This window comes from Caloenas nicobarica, chromosome 10, assembly GCF_036013445.1.
Source record: "Caloenas nicobarica isolate bCalNic1 chromosome 10, bCalNic1.hap1, whole genome shotgun sequence".
In the NCBI taxonomy this organism is placed as follows: Eukaryota; Metazoa; Chordata; class Aves; order Columbiformes; family Columbidae; genus Caloenas; species Caloenas nicobarica.
This window is the reverse complement of record NC_088254.1, coordinates 3,733,926-3,751,538: the sequence shown is the minus strand read 5'-3', so window position 1 is coordinate 3,751,538 and position 17,613 is coordinate 3,733,926. Positions and strand designations below refer to the sequence as shown.

The window sequence follows — 17,613 nt, the reverse complement described above, 5'->3', positions numbered from 1 at the left end:
TAACACGCCGAGCAAACACACCTTGGGCGCAGCAACCCCCTGGTATGCGGCACCCGCGTATTTCCCGGAGCGCAGGTACAATGGCGAGTGACAGGTTACGGCAGGATTTACGCGCCGCTGCCGAGGGGTTTTTGTTGGTTACTTTTTCTCTCTTTTTTTTTTTTTCACCAGAGCGCAGCACAAACCTCACGAGCCTCCAAAAAGCTGAACTTTGGATACAGCAAACACACCCTCAGCGAGTATCGTGGTTGGGAAGAGGCTTTACGGCCAGTTTTAAGTCAAGGAGGGGACAGATGCGCTGCTCGCAATAAATATTTAAGCCATGATATTAGGACGGAGTTTAAGAGAACAGCTGCAACTAGACCAAAACCAAACCTGTCCAGGTTTCCACCTCCATTTTACCCCTCAGCACCGATATCTGCGTGTTTTCTGTGCCTCTCCCAACCGAGGCAGCAGAACGATTCAAGTTTAACCTTCGGAAACCCTCACAGCCCAGCCTTTGTGTGGCACTCAAGCCCTGGGAGAGCACTTTGATTAAAACCCGTTTTTAACTCCCTTTGCATTTTTAACAAGCCCTATTTGCGGCGGGACCGGGAAAACGCACCGACAAGTGGAAACCACCTGGAAGAGTTAAAGGAGCGGCCGAGGCCTCCCAGCCCCGAGGAGGGGGGAGCTCTCCTGAGCTGGTAAACAACCCCACCCCTCCGGTTTGACCGGGGACCCCCCGTGCCCCATAACCACCCACTCCCCATCCCCAAGCGCACCTACCGGGGGGAGGCGGCTGTACCCGGCGGCCACCCCGCTTCCCCAACCGGCCCCACCCGCCGCTGAGCTCCGGGCCGCCCCCTCCGCCTTCGGTACCGGCCCCACCGCTGCGGGCCTGGGCCCACAAAAGGTACCGGTCCCCCCCCACCCCCCGGCCGCCTCCCTCCTCAGTCCCCCGGTGCCCCCCGCATTGCTCCCCCGTCCCCAGCGGGGCCGTTACCGTGCGCGGCCGCCTGGGCTCCGCCCGCAGCGAAGCCTCTTCGCTCCCTCTCCGGCCCCCCCCCGCCCCTCCTCAGCCCGGCCGGAAACGGGGCGGCGGAGGCGGCGCCCGGCAACGGAAGCGCCCGCCCCACTTCCGGGTACGGCCCCGCTCCGCGGGAGGCGAGAGCCACCGCCCCCGGACCCGGGAACGGCTTGAAAGGAGGCGGGGCTGCGGGGCGGCTGAGAGCCAATGAAATAGCCAAGCGAGGGGTGGCTTCCGGTTCCGGGGCTATAAGAGGCGGCGCGCGGGGTTGGGCCTGGTAGTCACTCAGGAGGCGCTGCAGGGTGAAGAGTGCTCAGGTGAGGCCGTGGGTCATCCCGAGGACATAAAACGATCTTTTAGGGAGGGTTTAGGGGTCCCCGCTGTCCCTTCAGGCCTTTAGAGGGAAGGAGGAGCAGCGCTTTTTGTCTGGGCGCTTCTTTGTTTTCTCTGGTGCGGGTGGGGGGCATCTCTTCAATCTCTAGGAACGAGTTACAAAGGGTCTGTGTTCGAGTTTTTCTTGATCCTTCAGGGGCTGCATATGTATCTGTGTTTTGGAGGGAATAAACGTTTTAGGGGTGGTTTATGATGGGAGATTCTTGCTTGTCCACTCAGGTGCTTGGGGAGGAGTTGTGAGGGGGCTGTGCTTGTCTTTTCCTTGTCTTTTCAGGGGCTGCGTATGTATTTGTGTTTGGGGGTTATAAATATGTGTTAATTCTCCCTGCTGTCTCCACTCAGGCCTTGATGGCTCTGTAGGGCAAACACTCAAGACTCCTCACTATATTCTCTCACCTCAGATCCCTTGCTTGTTAGTGTATTAACTCCTTCCTGGCCTATAGTGTGTGGGGGCAAGTATCAGGGCTGCTTGATGTTCCTTGGGACTTGATGATATCTTGTGTCCCTGCTCACCTCAGGCCTGCTCAGCATGGCGGATGAGGAGATCGCTGCACTTGTGGTGGACAATGGCTCAGGCATGTGCAAGGCGGGCTTTGCAGGGGACGATGCCCCCCGTGCTGTGTTTCCCTCCATTGTGGGACGCCCCCGGCACCAGGGGGTCATGGTGGGTATGGGGCAGAAGGACAGCTATGTGGGGGATGAGGCCCAGAGCAAGAGGGGCATCCTCACCCTGAAGTACCCCATTGAGCATGGCATCGTCACCAACTGGGATGACATGGAGAAGATCTGGCATCACACCTTCTACAATGAGCTGCGCGTTGCTCCGGAGGAGCACCCCGTCCTGCTCACTGAGGCCCCCCTGAACCCCAAGGCCAACCGGGAGAAGATGACCCAGATCATGTTTGAGACCTTCAACACCCCAGCCATGTACGTAGCCATTCAGGCTGTCCTGTCCCTCTACGCCTCCGGCCGCACCACCGGCATCGTCATGGACTCCGGGGACGGCGTCACCCACACCGTGCCCATCTATGAAGGCTATGCGCTGCCCCACGCCATCCTGCGCCTGGACCTGGCCGGCCGCGACCTCACCGACTATCTCATGAAGATCCTCACGGAACGGGGCTACAGCTTCACCACCACGGCTGAGAGAGAGATCGTGCGCGACATCAAGGAGAAGCTCTGCTATGTGGCTCTGGACTTTGAGCAGGAGATGGCCACGGCTGCCTCCTCCTCCTCCCTGGAGAAGAGCTACGAGCTGCCGGATGGGCAAGTGATCACCATTGGGAACGAGCGGTTCCGATGCCCGGAGTCCATCTTCCAGCCTTCCTTCCTAGGCATGGAGTCCTGCGGCATCCACGAGACCACCTTCAACTCCATCATGAAGTGTGATGTGGACATCCGCAAGGACCTGTACGCCAACACCGTGCTCTCGGGGGGCACCACCATGTACCCCGGCATTGCTGACAGGATGCAGAAGGAAATCACGGCCCTGGCGCCCAGCACGATGAAAATTAAAATCATCGCCCCGCCAGAGCGCAAATATTCCGTCTGGATCGGGGGCTCCATCCTGGCATCTCTCTCCACCTTCCAGCAGATGTGGATCAGCAAGCAGGAGTACGATGAATCTGGCCCCTCCATTGTTCATCGCAAGTGCTTCTAGGGTGGCCACTGACAACCTTCCACCTTGTACCGGAATTGTTCAGCTGTTACTTATTTTATGTTTTAATTAATGGCCTGTTAGGCTGTAGTTTTCCTCTTCCTTGCAGCTCTCTGGGGCTTGTTCACCTTCCCTGTGTAGCACTGATAGGATGACACTAAGGTCAGATTTGTCACCTTTAGGTTTGTCACAACTGACTCCTTTGTAGGAAAACAAATAAACTTCCGAAGCTTAAAAACTATAAGAGTTTGCTTTCTTTCAAGGTGGGCTGTCTCCTTGCTATGAATAATTATTGTGCAATACATGGTTTTGGGCTCCAACCTGGCCTGTAGTTGCCTGCTTAAGCCCTAGAAAACAAATTTTGGGGTAAATAAACCTTAAACCCCACAATATTTAGAGTAAATGCTCTAAAAAACATGTACTGTCACCTTTTAAAATGGCCCACACAGCACAAGGCAGCTTTAAGAACTGTGAGGGAGAAAAGCTTGACTGGTATGTGGCTCTTGCAGCCTTTCTGTACTTTCATGGTAACTCGGCTTTTTTTAGAATGCAAACAGCTCTTCTTGTCCGAAAAAGCCCTGGCGCAGGTTTTGGTGACCGGAGGAGTCATTGCTTTGCCTTTTTTGGGAGAGGGTGACAAGATGAAGCAGGGGATGGAGCTGAAGCTCGTTTGGATGGGGGAAGCTGGCCCTTCTTGCTGCAGGAGGTTGTCTACGGGACCTTATTTTCGGCAGGGGAAGGATAGCAACCGCTTAATTGACGAAGCGTTGTTAATTAAAGGGCGGTGGCACGTACCGGTCCCGGGCAGCCGGTACCGGCGCTGCCCGCGGGGCGGAGTGTGCGCGTCCCGCCGCGCTCCGCCTCTTAAACCCTCGGCCAGCTGCCTATTGGCTGGCTCCGCTGTGTCACGGTAGCGTCAGCCAATCGGCAGCTTCCCCACCGCTGAGCGGCTTAGCGTTCCTGACCGCCTTCTCTGGCGGACTCCATTTCCCAGGGTGCACCGCGCAGCCGGCCAGTACTTCCACTTCCGGTGAGCCGCGGGGATGTCGGTAGCGGGGAGCTGAGGGGCGGCGAGAGCGGGGCCGGTGGGGCCGGGATCCCTCCCCGGGCATCCCCCACCTTCCTCCCCTCTGCTCCACCGCCGCCGTGCTGGGAAACGGGGGTTTCGGGGGCTGTGCGTGCCGGGAGAACCGGGCCGGGCCTTGCTCTTGGCTCGGCCGAGTGTGGAGGCCGGCAGGGCCGTTCCTGCCCTCCCGGTAACTTCAGGTGTGGCTTAACGCTGAGGTAGGAATCTAAAAGCGTGGCTGTATGTTGGCCAGGCCTCCTGGTAGTTTCACGTGTGCTGCCCAGCAAAGCTTCACCCCATGAATTTATAAGGTTTTATCGTCTGCTTCGGGGAGTATCTCACTTTGGTTTGTTTTCCTCCTTTTCCAGAACTTTGTGGCCCTTGGCTCTGTTTGGTGAGAAGGCTGCGATGTCCCTGCCCGACTGGCACATTGCCGTGAAACTGGCGGATCAGCCACTGGCCCCCAAATCCATCTTGCGTTTGCCACAGACGGAGCTGGGCGAGTGCCCGCTGGGTGGGTGCAGCATCTCCTACCTCAAGCAGCTCATCACTGGGAAACTGCAGGAGTCCGTCCCGGACCCCGAGCTCATTGGTAGGTGTTGGCAGGGTCCCTGTCCAGGTCCTGACACTTGGGGCCGCCCTCATCCTGTGTGACACACACATCCTGCTGTCAGTGACTTGGGGCTGGTGGGGAGATTCGGCACAACCACATTGTGGCTTTGCTCCAGGGACTCTGCTACGCTGCAGCAGTCGTACTACCTCATGATTTGGATAGTTTGTTCTGCATTTGGGGATTCCAGCGCTCCTGTGGTATCAGTGCCCTTGTTAAGACGTGTTTTGACTTGCTAACACCAACGTGTCCTTGTGAGAGCTCTTACGAGAACCATGCAAGAGGTCCTTCCAAAGGAGATGGCAAAGTCGTGTTTCACGAATGTCAGCTTTGTGATTTCCTCCCTGAACCTCAGCTCTGTGATTTCCTGGTGTTCTGGAGTCCCTGTGCTGCTGAGCAGATGAGGCAGCCCCACATGTGGAGCAATAACCCCCAGGCAGCCCCACATGTGGAGCAATAACCCCCAGGCAGCCTCACTTAAAGACCCCAGACTTTTTCTGAATGTGCTGCAGACATTTATCTTTAGCTGTTTCTCTCTCCCAGACCTGATCTACTGTGGCCGTAAGCTGAGGGACGACCAGACGCTGGATTTTTATGGCATCCAGTCTGGCTCCACTGTTCATGTCCTGCGCAAGTCCTGGCCTGAGCCTGATCAGAAGCCAGGTGAGGAGGAGAAGGGGTGGGTTCTCCTGGGGATGTGTTTGACAGTGGGTCTCTTGTGACCGAGGAGCAGCTCCTCCTGTGCTTGTCTCTAGGAGGCTGATGTGAGGTTTGGAGCAGCAATTGGTGGGTGTGTTTGTGTGGGAATGCTCCACCTCTTACAGCAGCAAATGAGCGTTATGTTTTCGTGCTGATGTGAGAGTTAAGGAATGAGTGGCGTAATGTGGAGAGCAAAAATTCTTTCCTTAATTGGCTGTGACCCATTTTTAGGGTGTTGTCAGAGAATCGGGGACAAAGCAACTGGTTACTCAGCTGGAGGGATGAGTAGGCATGTGTGTGTTCCTGCTCTGCCTGCCTGTAGGTTAAGATTGGTTAGTTTAGAGTTGTTACTTTAGTATAGCTCCTTTTGTACATGTAGGGGGATATAGCTGTATGTTTTTATATGTCTGGAACCTGAGAGTGTGGTTCCTTGTTACACTCTGGTGACTGTACCGAGACGTTCATAATTGTTAGTCCATGTCCTTCCTCTCTGGCTCTGTCAAATCCAGGTTAACTAGAGAATTGCCACCGCTATTGCAGCATGGAACTCCCAGTGGCATGTAAAACTGCTACTAAAGCTGCCAGAGGGAGAACTCTGTTTTATTCTGTTATTTTACCCTCCCGCAGAGCCCGTGGATAAGGTGGCAGCAATACGGGAGTTCCGAGTCCTTCACACCGCCCTGCACAGCAGTCCTGCCTACAGAGATGCAGTGAGTGCTTTGCCGTGCAGATGTCTTTTGTCCATCCTCTCTCTGTGAAGAGAGGCCCTGAGCAGAGCCGCGTTGTTGTGATGCTGCTGATCTGCTCCCATTTTCTCTGGTAGGTCTTCAAAATGCTGGGGAACAAGGAGTCACTGGATCAGATCATTGTAGCTACTCCTGGCCTCAGCAGCGACCCTGTGGCTTTGGGTGAGTCCAGAGGATCTGAGGGAAGCCAAATAAAGATAGTCAGTGTTTAATTCCTGACACAGGGAAGGGACAGGTCCCCTTCTCTGGAGAAAGTGTCTTTTTTTGCTGCTTTTGTGGAGCATAAGAGCAAATGCTTGTTCAGGTGTTGGAGTTGTGCTCTGTTGGTAGCGCAGCAGGGAACAGATGCTTTCTTCCTGCTGCAAAACGTTACAAAACTGTTCATTAAATCTAGCATGCTTGTTCTGGACTGGGAAGTCCCTGGCCTTTTGGGCACATTACTACAAGAAATGTGGAATATGGGATGAGTCCCAACCTGGCTGGAGAGAGCCGGGTGCCATGTTTGGTCCTGTCTGTAATGCAGAGCACAAGCCCGTGGGGTCTGCTGGGAAAGCCCCAAGCCTTGGGTGTGCAGCTGTGACCGAGAGTCTCTCCAGAAAGATGTAAAAGGCTTCAGAGAGAACAATAATAGAGTATTTCTGGTGTTTGCCAGTGACTCAGTTCCTGGAAAACAATTAATTCTTTTGGTTTCTCCTATGGTTTTTGTTTGACTGGCTCCTGTTTTTTGCATCCTGTCTTTTACTCATCGTGTTTCCTGGTCCCTCCCAGGAGTCCTGCAGGACAAGGATCTCTTCTCAGTGTTTGCAGACCCCAACATGCTGGACACGTAAGTTCGTGCAAGCTTGTGCAGTGACTAAGCAATGCTTTTGTTGCATTCTGCATTGTGTAAGACCACTTCTCTCTGGGTGGGAGAGACTTCTGCTCCTGCCTGTCAGTACAGATACACCAGGCCAGAGATTCAGGGTCAGACTTTTCTTCCTCAGCAGCACAAAAGAGAGAACTGGTACTTTGATACTGACCTGCACTGTTGGATTAAACCAAAGGATGTTTGATGGGAGACAGGGCCATAATTGCATCCAGATCGTGGGTTCAAATCCCGATCTGGTTGCTCACAGCAGAGAGTTGCTCCCAGGAGAGCATACGGGAGACATATAAATTGGGAGGGTAAACATGGGATTGTCAAGAAGCCCCAGTTTCTCCATCTGTGTGGAACAAGGTTTTCCTGGACAACTGAAGGCAGTGTCTGAGGTGGTGGTGGCTCTGCCATTCCTGCTCTAAATCCTTTGCCGGAATTGAGCTGCTTATTTTTTTAGTTGCCCTGTATGTATGTTCATTCTTCTGCTCTGTCTCTCCAGGCTAATCCCAGCCCACCCCGCGCTTGTGAACGCCATCGTCCTGGTTCTGCACTCGGTGGCTGGCGGCACCCCGCTCCCTGCCCCGGAGACGTCCTCTCGAGGCATGTCCTCTGGCTCCTACCGCGACATGCCGGGTACGTTCAGCCGCACAGAGGAGCGGGGAACCTGCAGAGACGATGTGCTGCAGGATTTGCAGACAAACCGGTGCATTAGCTGGGGCGGAGAATGGCTTTGTGGCCAAGGACTCCACGGGATTCTCATCCAGTTGTCTAAACTCCTGCCAGTGCCCAGTTTTATGCATATCTTGATCCTTTTTTCTGTTGCAGGTGGCTTTCTGTTTGAAGGTCTCTCTGATGATGAAGATGACTTCCACCAGGTAAGCGGCCAGATTAGGTGGAACAGCTGGTTTGGACTTGAAATAGGGTTTAACTTGTAATTCTTAAGATTTTCTCATGAATGGCCTGAGCTGCTTTGGCTCCTGGGGGTGTTGCAGAGACAAGCATTAATCATGATGTGTGTGGATGATGTTCGTGTTTGGATTTTCTTGAGTGCTGAGGTAGGATCACAACTGAACAATGCAGAAGCTCAACACAGAGCAGCGCTTGGCCTCAGAGTAAACACCTTCACAGTCAAATTGATGCAGAGCCGGAGTTGTGCACAGATGAGTATGGCTGAGAAGCCTGAGAGTGGTGGTCCCTGCCCTTCAGTAATATAGGGAGGTTTTCCTCTCATTTGTAATAAGAAATTATGTGTTTGGGCAAAAAAAGTGCCTGCCAACATGTAATTGTTTTGTTATAGGCTAATAACATTTTGGTTTTAAGCTGATGAGTGATATATTAAAAGGGTTTACTGCCAGTTTCTGCGGCTTTGTGAAAGCTGAGTTTGTGGAAAAAAGCATGTCCGATTCTGCTGTGTTTCTGCACAAGTTTCAAGTGTTGTAGGAAACGGATCCCCAGGGATGAACACATGAGCCAGATTTTACTGGGACGTGGACACCAGTGTCAGAGGTGGTTTCCTTTTCAATTTCCATGCAGAGCACAAGATCTACACCATCCAGCAGCACTCCTGGTTCCCGCCCAGCTTCCCTTGGCTATGCCGGGGCTGCTGGACCCCGGCCGATCACCCAGAGCGAGCTGGCGACTGCGCTGGCACTGGCGAGCACCCCAGAGAGCAGCTCCCACACACCCACCCCTGGCACGCAGGTATAATAGAACAGCAGCAGCCGGGGAGCTCCTCCTGGGCCAGAAAACCAACGCTTGAGCAAGCACAAGCCCTGCTCAGATCTGGGAGGCCTCGCTGTTTTATTTTCTTGTGGGTTCTTCTCCATATGGCTTGGGGAGGCAGGATGGTAGGGGTACAGCTGGCTCCAGTTCCTGTGACAAATGTTCTCCTGATCTACATGCGACTTCTTCTCTCCTAGGGTCACTCCTCTGGGACCTCCCCGATGTCATCCAGTGTCCAGTCAGGGACACCCATCACCAACGACCTCTTCAGCCAGGCCTTACAACATGCCCTGCAGGCCTCGGGGCAGCCCAGCCTGCAGGTCGGTGCCTCAGCCTCTTCTGGAGCCCAGGGAAGCCCTGGGGTGAAGGTGGTTCTTCCAGCTGCCTCCTGGATGTGGTATCAAGTCCTGGGTGGAAGTGGGAGGGGTGGGCTGGTGGATTTGGGGAGTTCGCAGCAAGACTTTGAGCTTTTCAGCTCTATTTGTGTGCTTAGCATTGTACTTGTGAGCTAGGGACAGGTGGGAGAATTCACTGTGGAAGAGAAGGCTGTTTGGTTTCTGCTTTTACCCTTCGGTTTGTTTCCTCTCTGCAGAGCCAGTGGCAACCACAACTTCAGCAGCTGCGAGACATGGGCATCCACGATGATGAACTAAGTCTCCGGGCCCTGCAAGCCACTGGAGGGGACATTCAGGCTGCCCTGGAGCTCATCTTTGCTGGTGGGGCTCCCTAGCTTTTTGGGCTGGACTGGTGAGTTGCACTGAGGCAGCTGTGACATTCCTGGGGCTGGGACTTGTTCCTGAAACTCTTCTCAGCGTGGAGCAGCTGGGATGGCTGCTCCTTTCCTTGCAGGCGGGCAGTGTTTGAGAGCATGGACTGTGCAGCTCCTCCAATTCCAGGTATCTCTCTCCAGCCTCCTTCTTCTGGCTACCAGAGATGAGACCTCAGAACTGTGTCCAGCATGGAGAAAGGGCTGGCTCTGTGTGTTGGAGAGTTGTGGCATCTACGGTTCTGCAGTCTTAGATCTGTCGACATGTTCTCTTGCCTGTTGTTTCATTCCTGCCCACCTGACATGCCTCAGTCCAGCTTGTTTCACTGTTGTGGTCTCTCTGTGTTTGACTGGATTAAATGGGTTGTGTTCACTTGCCTGTTTGGATTGTGATCTGTCTCGGGTTGTGCTCCTTGAGTGAAAGAAACTGGAGAAAATGCTTTGCCTGTTGTAGGACTGTAGTTATTTCAGCAGAGGGCACTCTGTATTAGTCAGGAGAGCAGTGTTTGGGCTGTAGCTGACCTGCACAGCCGTCCTGCCATGAGTTAGGCCAAGACTAAAGAACTATTTGTGCTACAGATATTCTCCAAGATGGTGCTGTGGAGAAATATCATGTCGTCTTAGCATAAACCTTATTTGTTCTCAGTTGTGTTGGGCAAGGCTGGTAGAGTCCTGCAAGCTGAGAACAAGGGTACAGGTGCAGGAGCTCGTGGCCACCACAAGGTGACAGTAGAAAGAAAAATGACAAGCACAAGGGTTGAGGCAGTTGCTAGAGAGTGTGAGGTACTGACAAATGATTTGGGAGAAATTTCTTGTCTGTGACACAGGTCAGTCCAGCTGCAGTAAATATTTTCCAAGTGTCTTTTAACCCTGGGTGCCACCTTCGAGGTGCCGAAGACCTGAGCTGCAAAGACAATTAAAGGCGTTTGCCTGTAATTACAGTCAATGGGAGCTGAGAGGAGCCAGAACCAGATCCGGGCTTGGCTTCCCTCCATCGAGATTAACGAGGCATGAAAATGGGAGCTGGCTTGTCTGAAATGCCAATGTGCGTTAGCAGAGAAGCTAAGAGCAGAAAATGCTTTCCTACCTTTAGGCTGCCTGGACTCCCCTCTTAATTCCTCTCCAAGCTCCAGGATTGCTGGCTGATATGATCTCAACCAAATGCTGAATTGTTCTCTCTGGGGTCGCCCCTTGACTGATCGGCTTTAATCCTGTAGGGAGGATTAAGTCTCTTGGGAGGGAGGGGCTGTTTTTATTTTTCAATATGTAGGAGATAAGATGTGATGGACATTAGCGGCTTTTCCTGACTTGATACACCCTTCCGGGTAACCGCCCTCGTTACCTGCTTCGGAAACCCAGTCCAGATGATGGCTGTGATTTTTATGGATCAAAACTGATTAATTTTTTCCCGTCGCTGGCACATTCATTCTTTGCTGGGGCAGTAGACAGCATACGCAGAGCATCCTCCTCTCCCTGCTGTGAGCTCTCAATCCTCCCAGGCTGAGGATTAGCTGTATCACAGCTGCTGCCCAAAGCTGGAAAGCGTTTGCAGGCTCTCCCAGAGCTTTCTCAGCACCAGCAGGACTTGCTTTGGGACCAGGACCACTACTTTGCTTTGTTGTACCATGTCAATTCTCAGCTTAGGCCAGCTTGGGGTCCTTGGTGTCCTAAAATGGTATTTCTATTCTATCCTGACATTGCTCTTATGATTTGATCGCTTTGACCCGTATTTTGTATTAAATATTTTCTTATAGTGGCTATTTCTGCTTCTGTGTCCCTAGACAACTGTGAATTGCCTAGATGTTTTCTATGGAAAGAACTCTTTTTTTTTTTTTTTCCCTGATTTCTTTCCCAAATTGTGTTGCTTGGCTTGGAGCACCGCATCAGACACATTCTCTGCCTGAACTGGCTACAGCAGAGAACTTGGCACTGATGCTGTTCACGATGTGCCTGATGCGTTCGCTTCGCTTCCCCCGTCTCGCCTGCCTAGAATAGACGTGCTCAGCAGCCAGGCAAATTTAGAGATGCAGGGATGGGAAGAGAGGTGGAGGAGGAAGGGAAACTTTGCTGTAGGAGCTCAAAGAGACTTAAAACTGGCTCTGCAGCTGCTTCTTGCTCGAAGGAGCAAATTGCGATGCCTGTTCCCCATGGTCCATCCTTGGTGCTGCTGCCCTGACACCTTCCCCTCCTCCTCACTATGTCCAAGTTCGTGTTAGAGGCGAATCTGTACGTGTTGAGTCTCAAGTTATCTGTGTCCTATATCCCCCGCGTGCTGGGAGGTGCTGGGCTGACCCGTTGGCAGAGGTGGAGGTCAGGCCGTGGTTCCCTAACGTAAGCGCCTTCAGGAGGGGCTTTCTGGCTCTGACATCAAAGAGAAACTTTTTTGGTTCAGTTCCCTCTTTGCCAGGAGCGGAGCTGACACGGGAAGCATTAACAGCGGGTGTTTCCAGGGCCGATAGTAGCAGCTGTTTGTCCTCCTGTGTTTTCGGTACTTATTATTTGTGCTGGTGCTTGACCATCAATGCTGGTGCCACCTGCAGAGGCTGGCACTTTGCCTGGGATCCAGGCTCCTCACTTTGTGCCATGCTTCTCTGTTTTGGGCACTTTGATGGCTTTTTTCACTGTTTCTGCCTTGTCTCTTTTTGCCAAAGACGGTCCTGAGCTGACTGTCTCCATGAGGAGCAAACTGCTGTTGTGGGGGGCTGACTTTGCAGCAAAAGGGTCAAATGGAGACAGAGCGGAATCCCCCAGGCTTCACATCCCGATGGCTTTTGCGGTACCTCAGCCTGCGTGACTGCCCGCCTCGTGTCTTCCTCTGCTTCCACAATGACGGTGGAGCCTTCCCGTGTGTGAAGCGAATACAACCGGCAAGATCTATTCCCAGAAAAGATGTTTGTGTTTGAGATATTAACTGTTTACGTGTAGATTCAGTCTCCCTGGTGTGGTTTGCTGGATCAGATGCTGAACAGCCAAACTTTCAAGCTCTTCAGCCTTGATTTCTGGATACAAATTACTACTGTTGGAGAGGTTTTTCCCCTCAGCCTCCCACATGTTTCAGAATAAATGTTTCTTCCTTGCTCCCCCCAGCCAAACAGAGGCTTTGTGTGTGTCCCTTGCTTGCAGGACCCTGACACAGGAACCAATTCCCCACTTGGACAAGGCAGCAGAGCACCTTAAACTGTTTTGTTGCTGTTTTGTCCAGCTCCATCCACAAACGTGCAGGACCTGGTGGGATTTCCTTGGCAATAATGAAATCTTGTTCTTTCTCAGGCAGACTTGCCAGGAGGGAGGAAGGAGTTTTACTGATGCTGGGACAGCTGATCAGGAATAAGGTGAGCGCCCAAAGATGAGGGCAGGTGATACAGGGCAGCTTCCCAGCAGCTGTGTCCTGTGGGACCTGGTCCCCTTCCTAGCATGAAACAACATTTTTCTTTAGAAGTGATGAAAGGAGAGCTCTGTGACTTTAGCCATCAAAGCAGCCTTTGTACAGCAAAGAGTCTGTGTGATGTGAGCTGGAGAACAGCACAATAAAACAACGCAGTTTTAAGGCAACTTGACTCTATTTTAACTTGGTGAAAGCAGAAATGTTCTGACAATGTCACACCGCGAAAATATTTCTATTGCCTACTATTTTGTTGTATATTTATAGTATTCTAATATTTATACATCACAGTGGTTATGAATAACCCTTTGACTTATGGTAGTACCTGTAGTTCTGGTTTTGCCCTACAAGGGTGCTTGAGTTTAAGAATATTGTAAGCAAAAGGAAAGTTAAGAGGGAAGAAGGTAAACATCCCCTTGATAAATCCTTTGAAGTCAAGACAATGGCTGAGCCACTGGCTTTGAACACAAAGCTTCCTGACTCTAGTCCTCTTGGATTGAGCCTGAGAACTTTAAACAAAACGAAACAAAAAATCCTAACAGTCTTAAGGTGAGACAAGGGATTTTAGGGAGCATTTCTGTCCACATAGTCTCTCTCTAGCTGACTTCTGGGTGTTCCAGGCTGCCAGCAAGCAGAAGGCTTGTCCCAAAATCACTTGGAAGCTTTTATATTTCCCCTCCCTTACCGCTGAAATAAATACCTTGCTGGTTTAGGTGTTGAGTTTGAGGGAGAAGCTGGGGAGCTGTAGGTGTCCACTCCAGGGGCAATAAAAGCATCAGATGGGTTCTGGAGGATGAGAGCCAGAGTCCCCTGTCCTCCTCCAGTGGCCATGACATCCTGCAGAAAAACCCGAAGAACAAGAGAAAATCCATCTCTATCTATTAGATTTTTGGGGGGTTTGTTTGTTTGTTTTCACCCAGCATCCAATGGTCTGAGGTTTAGGGACTTTTAGACTTAAAAATCAGGTGTTAGTAGTTAACATCCCTCAGGACTCTTTTTCTTTGAACATGGATAAACTTGTAGTGAGGAGAGAAACCCCAGCGAGGAGTCCTGCGGTTTAGCCCCAGTTCAAGGTCTGTGACCCCCAAGAGCCTTGAGCAGCTGCAAGGAGATGAGGTGCAGATGTGGGACTGTGGCACAGCTAACTTGTGGGCTAGTCACACTCCAAAGTGGGGGTACTGGTGCCTGAGGTTTCATTTTTGGGTACCTGGGATTGCCGTGGCCACTGAAGCAGTAACAGGTGACAAGGACAGCTATAGGAGTCAGGTAGAAAATTGTCACTTAATCTGGCTAAAGCAGAAAGGGCTGCTGGTGACAGCAGAGCTCTGTAACCCCTCAGTGTGCTGCCATCCTGCAGAGCAGACCCCAAACTGTTTAATTCTGTGTTAATTGGATTGTGTAGGGCCCTTTTCCAGGGAAGGGAAGGAGTGCTGACCATCCCATCTCTGCAGAATTCCTTTCTGAGGTGTAGCTCCCTGGCATTAAATGCTTTGAGCTCAAAGGATCCTCGCTTACATCTGACTTAATTATCCCATGGATTCTACCAGCTGGTGTCTGGTCCATTTTTTCTTCTTCCACCTCATTTTTTTTAATTATTATTCTTTTCCTCTCCTCCCAACAGCCTGTGACCTGGTTGCTTATGGTTTTTCTGCAGTCGCTTTCCCAAACGAGCTGTGTGGGAGCGACTGGAACACATAATAACCAGGAAGCCTGTATAAGGAAGGGTAGATGAGAGGCAGGAAGAAAGAGGAGCTCTTCCCTGCCCAGGCCAGGGTCTCTTGAAAGAGTTTTGACAAGTCATGTGGGGGAAAAAAAATAAGTCAAACAGGGTCCAGCACACAGGGAGATCCTGAGCTGTTCCCACTCTCCTGCTGGAAGAGATGGCAAGATTCCCAAGTCTGGCAGAAAGAAAAACCAATGAATCTGTGGTGCTGAGCCTTCGTGTCACCAGGCAGATGCAGAATTTAGAGCCAAGGACAGTGGGGAACTGCAGACACTTATGGTCTGCGTCATTTGGCCCAGGGCTGGCTAGCAAGGGCCAAAATAAGGAGGAGAAGGAGATAGACCACTTCTTAGATGACTCTCCCTTCCTGGCGAGACAGATACCGCTGCTGGAAGTACTTGAACGCTACAAGGACAACTTAATCTTTAAAATAGTTTACCTTCCTGGACAGCCTCCGCTTAATCTTGCGTGTCTGGCCAGCTTGGAAAAGATTCTGTTGGCGTTTTTCCCAGCAGCAGTTCAAAGTGGTTTCTTGGGGTCCAGGTGCCTTGCTTTGGTTCCCCAGAGAGAAACATGGGCTTAAATTGCAACTCAGTAGAGCTGATCAAGGGGACTTTTATGCTTGTTTATGGGCTGATGTGGGAATTGGTGTTGCAGAGGATGCTGCTTTGCCCACTGCTGAGACGCTGCTATTCCTGCAGGAGAGTGATGCTGCCCTGAAATCCGAGCCCTGCCGGGAAGCAGAGGAACACAGCGGTCAAGAAAAGAAATGCTGAGAGTTTCAGGTAGGCGAAACATAGCCTGGCCTGCTGTGCCCCGGTGGGAAGTCAGAGCTGACATGCTGTATGGCATTAGTTTATCAATGTGCAGCTCTCATAGTGGGAATGCAGCGGAATGATCTGGACAAGGCAACTTATTTCTGTCCTTTCTGTTTTTCACTCTCTTTTAGTTGGGAAGGACGCTGCATTGGGCTTTATTTACTCTTCCTAAAGCCTTTGGCATCACTGTTTGAGGGATGCACATACTCTTAGCAGTCTGTGTCACCGATGGGCATCTGTTTTACCTCCTTTCCTGCTCCATCAGTGAGTTTTCACTGAATTGCTGTTGATAGTGCTGCTCATTAATGTGACGAGTGTTCAGGTGAAATGCTTTTGCCAATCAAATGGGTGTTTGAGGCCATCTAGATGAGCCAGGTTTGTGGCTGGTCTTTGGGCAGGGCCTCTGGAAACTTCTGGGATCAATGAAAGGTGTTGTGAAGCTCTCGTATGGGAGTTTCTGCCTGGGGTGAGCCCCAGGGGTTTCCTCAGCAGCAAAGGAGAAAGCACAGAAGAAGGGGAGTCCCAGCGAGGAGTTTCGGACTGCTCTCCAAGGAGTTGAGCACGAAACTGCTCTGGCACAGGCTTCCTTTGGCAAGTCAAAGGCATTGATCTACTAGGACAAGATGTTCTGGGGCACATGGTTCCTTCTCACCTTCCCTGAGGTGTTTTTAAAGCCCTGGGAATGGCATTTAGCAGACGGGGGCTTCTGAGCCCGTTAGTGGATGGTTGTGGTTGCGGTAGCGCTCTGTGAGGAATGCGAGTTGAGGATTTGCGTGTTGCAAGCAGGATGCAGCAGTTTGCTGATAAACAACCCGTTTTTGCTTCCTTCCCACCTCACTCTGTCATCTGAGGACTCAGGGACCTGTTGGTCAGTGCCAAAAGAAACAGTGAGCGGGATTTAGCTTTTTTTCTTCTCAAAGTTCATTCCTATGAGTCTACTTGCTCCCAAAGGTGAAGTGCAAGGGGTAAGAAATGGAAGCTCTGGTCTTCTAAATCTCGATAATGGTCATTTATACTCGTGTCCCAGCCTTATGGCACATCATGAATAACGTTCTAACATACCTGCTCTTCTCTAATGAAAAGATGTCAACTGAAAACGGGAGGTTTTGTTATGGGCTGCCTGGGCCACAGACATTCAGCAGTCTGTCTCCTCTGCAGTGATGAATAAAACTGTTCCTCTTCAGGGAAATCTGCGTTATTATGGTTTTTACCAGATACTTGGGGGAAGCTGCTTTCTGATTCATGTTGGAACCGAGCAGTGTGATCTGGAAATACTGCACTGGAGCAGTTTTGATACTTGAGTGAAGCAGACGGAAACCTGCGTAGGAGGAGGGGGCTGAGTGGGGGGGTGTGCCTGGAATTTGAATCTCTTGTGTACTCACCCCTTAGACGCAGGGGAGGATGTGGCATGTGGCTGAGCAGGTCCTGAGCAAACAAACTCTTCTGCAGAAGTGCTTGCCTGGCCTGGGTGCCTGTGTACTTAATGTAGGACAGGTGTCTGGCTGGATTTGTGGCACCGCTCTGTGTTCAGCACTCTCTGCAGACTAGTACAGGGTTGGGACAACCTGGAAATCAGCTCCAGGCTCTTCCAAAGCGGACGAGCTGGGCTGTTCCTTGATCCAACGTGTGCGGCATTGCGCTGTGCGGCTTTGTGCGTCTGTGGAACAACTCTGCTTGTGGGGAGGTTTATTTTCCCATGCATCGCACGGTGTGGGTCGTGCCACTCCTTAGATCTTGCCTGTGTGGTGAATCCACTTTCCCAAGGTCGTCCTGCGCAATGACGTGATGTTTTGCAGTCTTGCTGATGGGTCACGCTGCTGCCCGAAGGAGCTCGTGGGGAGGAAAAAGGACACTAAAGGGAGCTGTAGCTTCTCAAGGGAGCAAAGGCATTTGGGTAAATGCTCTATTTCAATGAAGACCATTCATTTAAAGAGTTGAAACATGCGTTTTGGGTGGGATGCTTGTGTACGCTTGCCTGTTCCACCTCTATAATTTTTTTTCTCCTCCGCTGCAGGCTTCTTTGAGCTGGTGTGCAGGGATCTTGCACAGCTTTGCATTTAATTGATACGCACCAAGACACCTCCTGAATCTCTTGCTTAGCAAAAGATGCTACAGCATTGTTCTGAATCCAGGACTGCAACACAGTTGTGTTCGTGGGGTGGCTCA

The 17,613-nt window shown here is 51.7% G+C and overlaps 3 protein-coding genes across 11 annotated transcripts in view; 2 read left to right on the top strand and 1 right to left on the bottom strand.

The window, feature by feature from the left end:
* Positions 1–1,128, bottom strand: part of ARID3B (AT-rich interaction domain 3B) — a 32,831-nt gene extending 31,703 nt beyond the window's left edge. For all 3 annotated transcript variants that reach the window (XR_010606728.1, XM_065641523.1, XM_065641524.1), the window contains exon 1: positions 986–1,128. The gene's annotated coding sequence lies outside the window, so the exon portion shown is untranslated. The remainder of the gene's footprint in view (positions 1–985) is intronic.
* Positions 1,129–1,151: 23 nt separating this feature from the next.
* LOC135992397 (actin, cytoplasmic type 5) lies at positions 1,152–3,285 on the top strand. The gene is made up of 2 exons (XM_065641525.1): positions 1,152–1,326; positions 1,921–3,285. The coding sequence occupies exon 2, from the start codon at positions 1,932–1,934 to the stop codon at positions 3,060–3,062; it is 1,131 nt and encodes a 376-aa protein (XP_065497597.1). The 5' UTR covers positions 1,152–1,326; positions 1,921–1,931; the 3' UTR covers positions 3,063–3,285.
* Positions 3,286–4,102: 817 nt separating this feature from the next.
* On the top strand, positions 4,103–15,400 carry UBL7 (ubiquitin like 7). 7 transcript variants are annotated; one of them, XR_010606743.1, is made up of 13 exons: positions 4,103–4,343; positions 4,494–4,717; positions 5,279–5,398; positions 6,062–6,144; positions 6,258–6,342; positions 6,949–7,006; positions 7,536–7,669; positions 7,862–7,911; positions 8,570–8,737; positions 8,956–9,126; positions 9,351–9,654; positions 12,795–12,856; positions 15,331–15,400. XR_010606743.1 is itself a non-coding variant. In XM_065641755.1 (12 exons), exons 2-11 carry the CDS (start codon positions 4,534–4,536, stop codon positions 9,486–9,488), a joined length of 1,191 nt encoding a protein of 396 aa, XP_065497827.1. In that variant the 5' UTR covers positions 4,103–4,343; positions 4,494–4,533; the 3' UTR covers positions 9,489–9,505; positions 9,669–9,900. The 7 variants fall into 7 exon arrangements, 5 of the variants coding, with proteins under 5 accessions (XP_065497827.1, XP_065497826.1, XP_065497825.1 ...); XR_010606744.1 differs by having other exon boundaries at positions 9,351–9,505; positions 15,331–15,392; XM_065641755.1 differs by lacking the exons at positions 12,795–12,856; positions 15,331–15,400 and adding an exon at positions 9,669–9,900 and having other exon boundaries at positions 9,351–9,505.
* Positions 15,401–17,613: the final 2,213 nt, after the last annotated feature.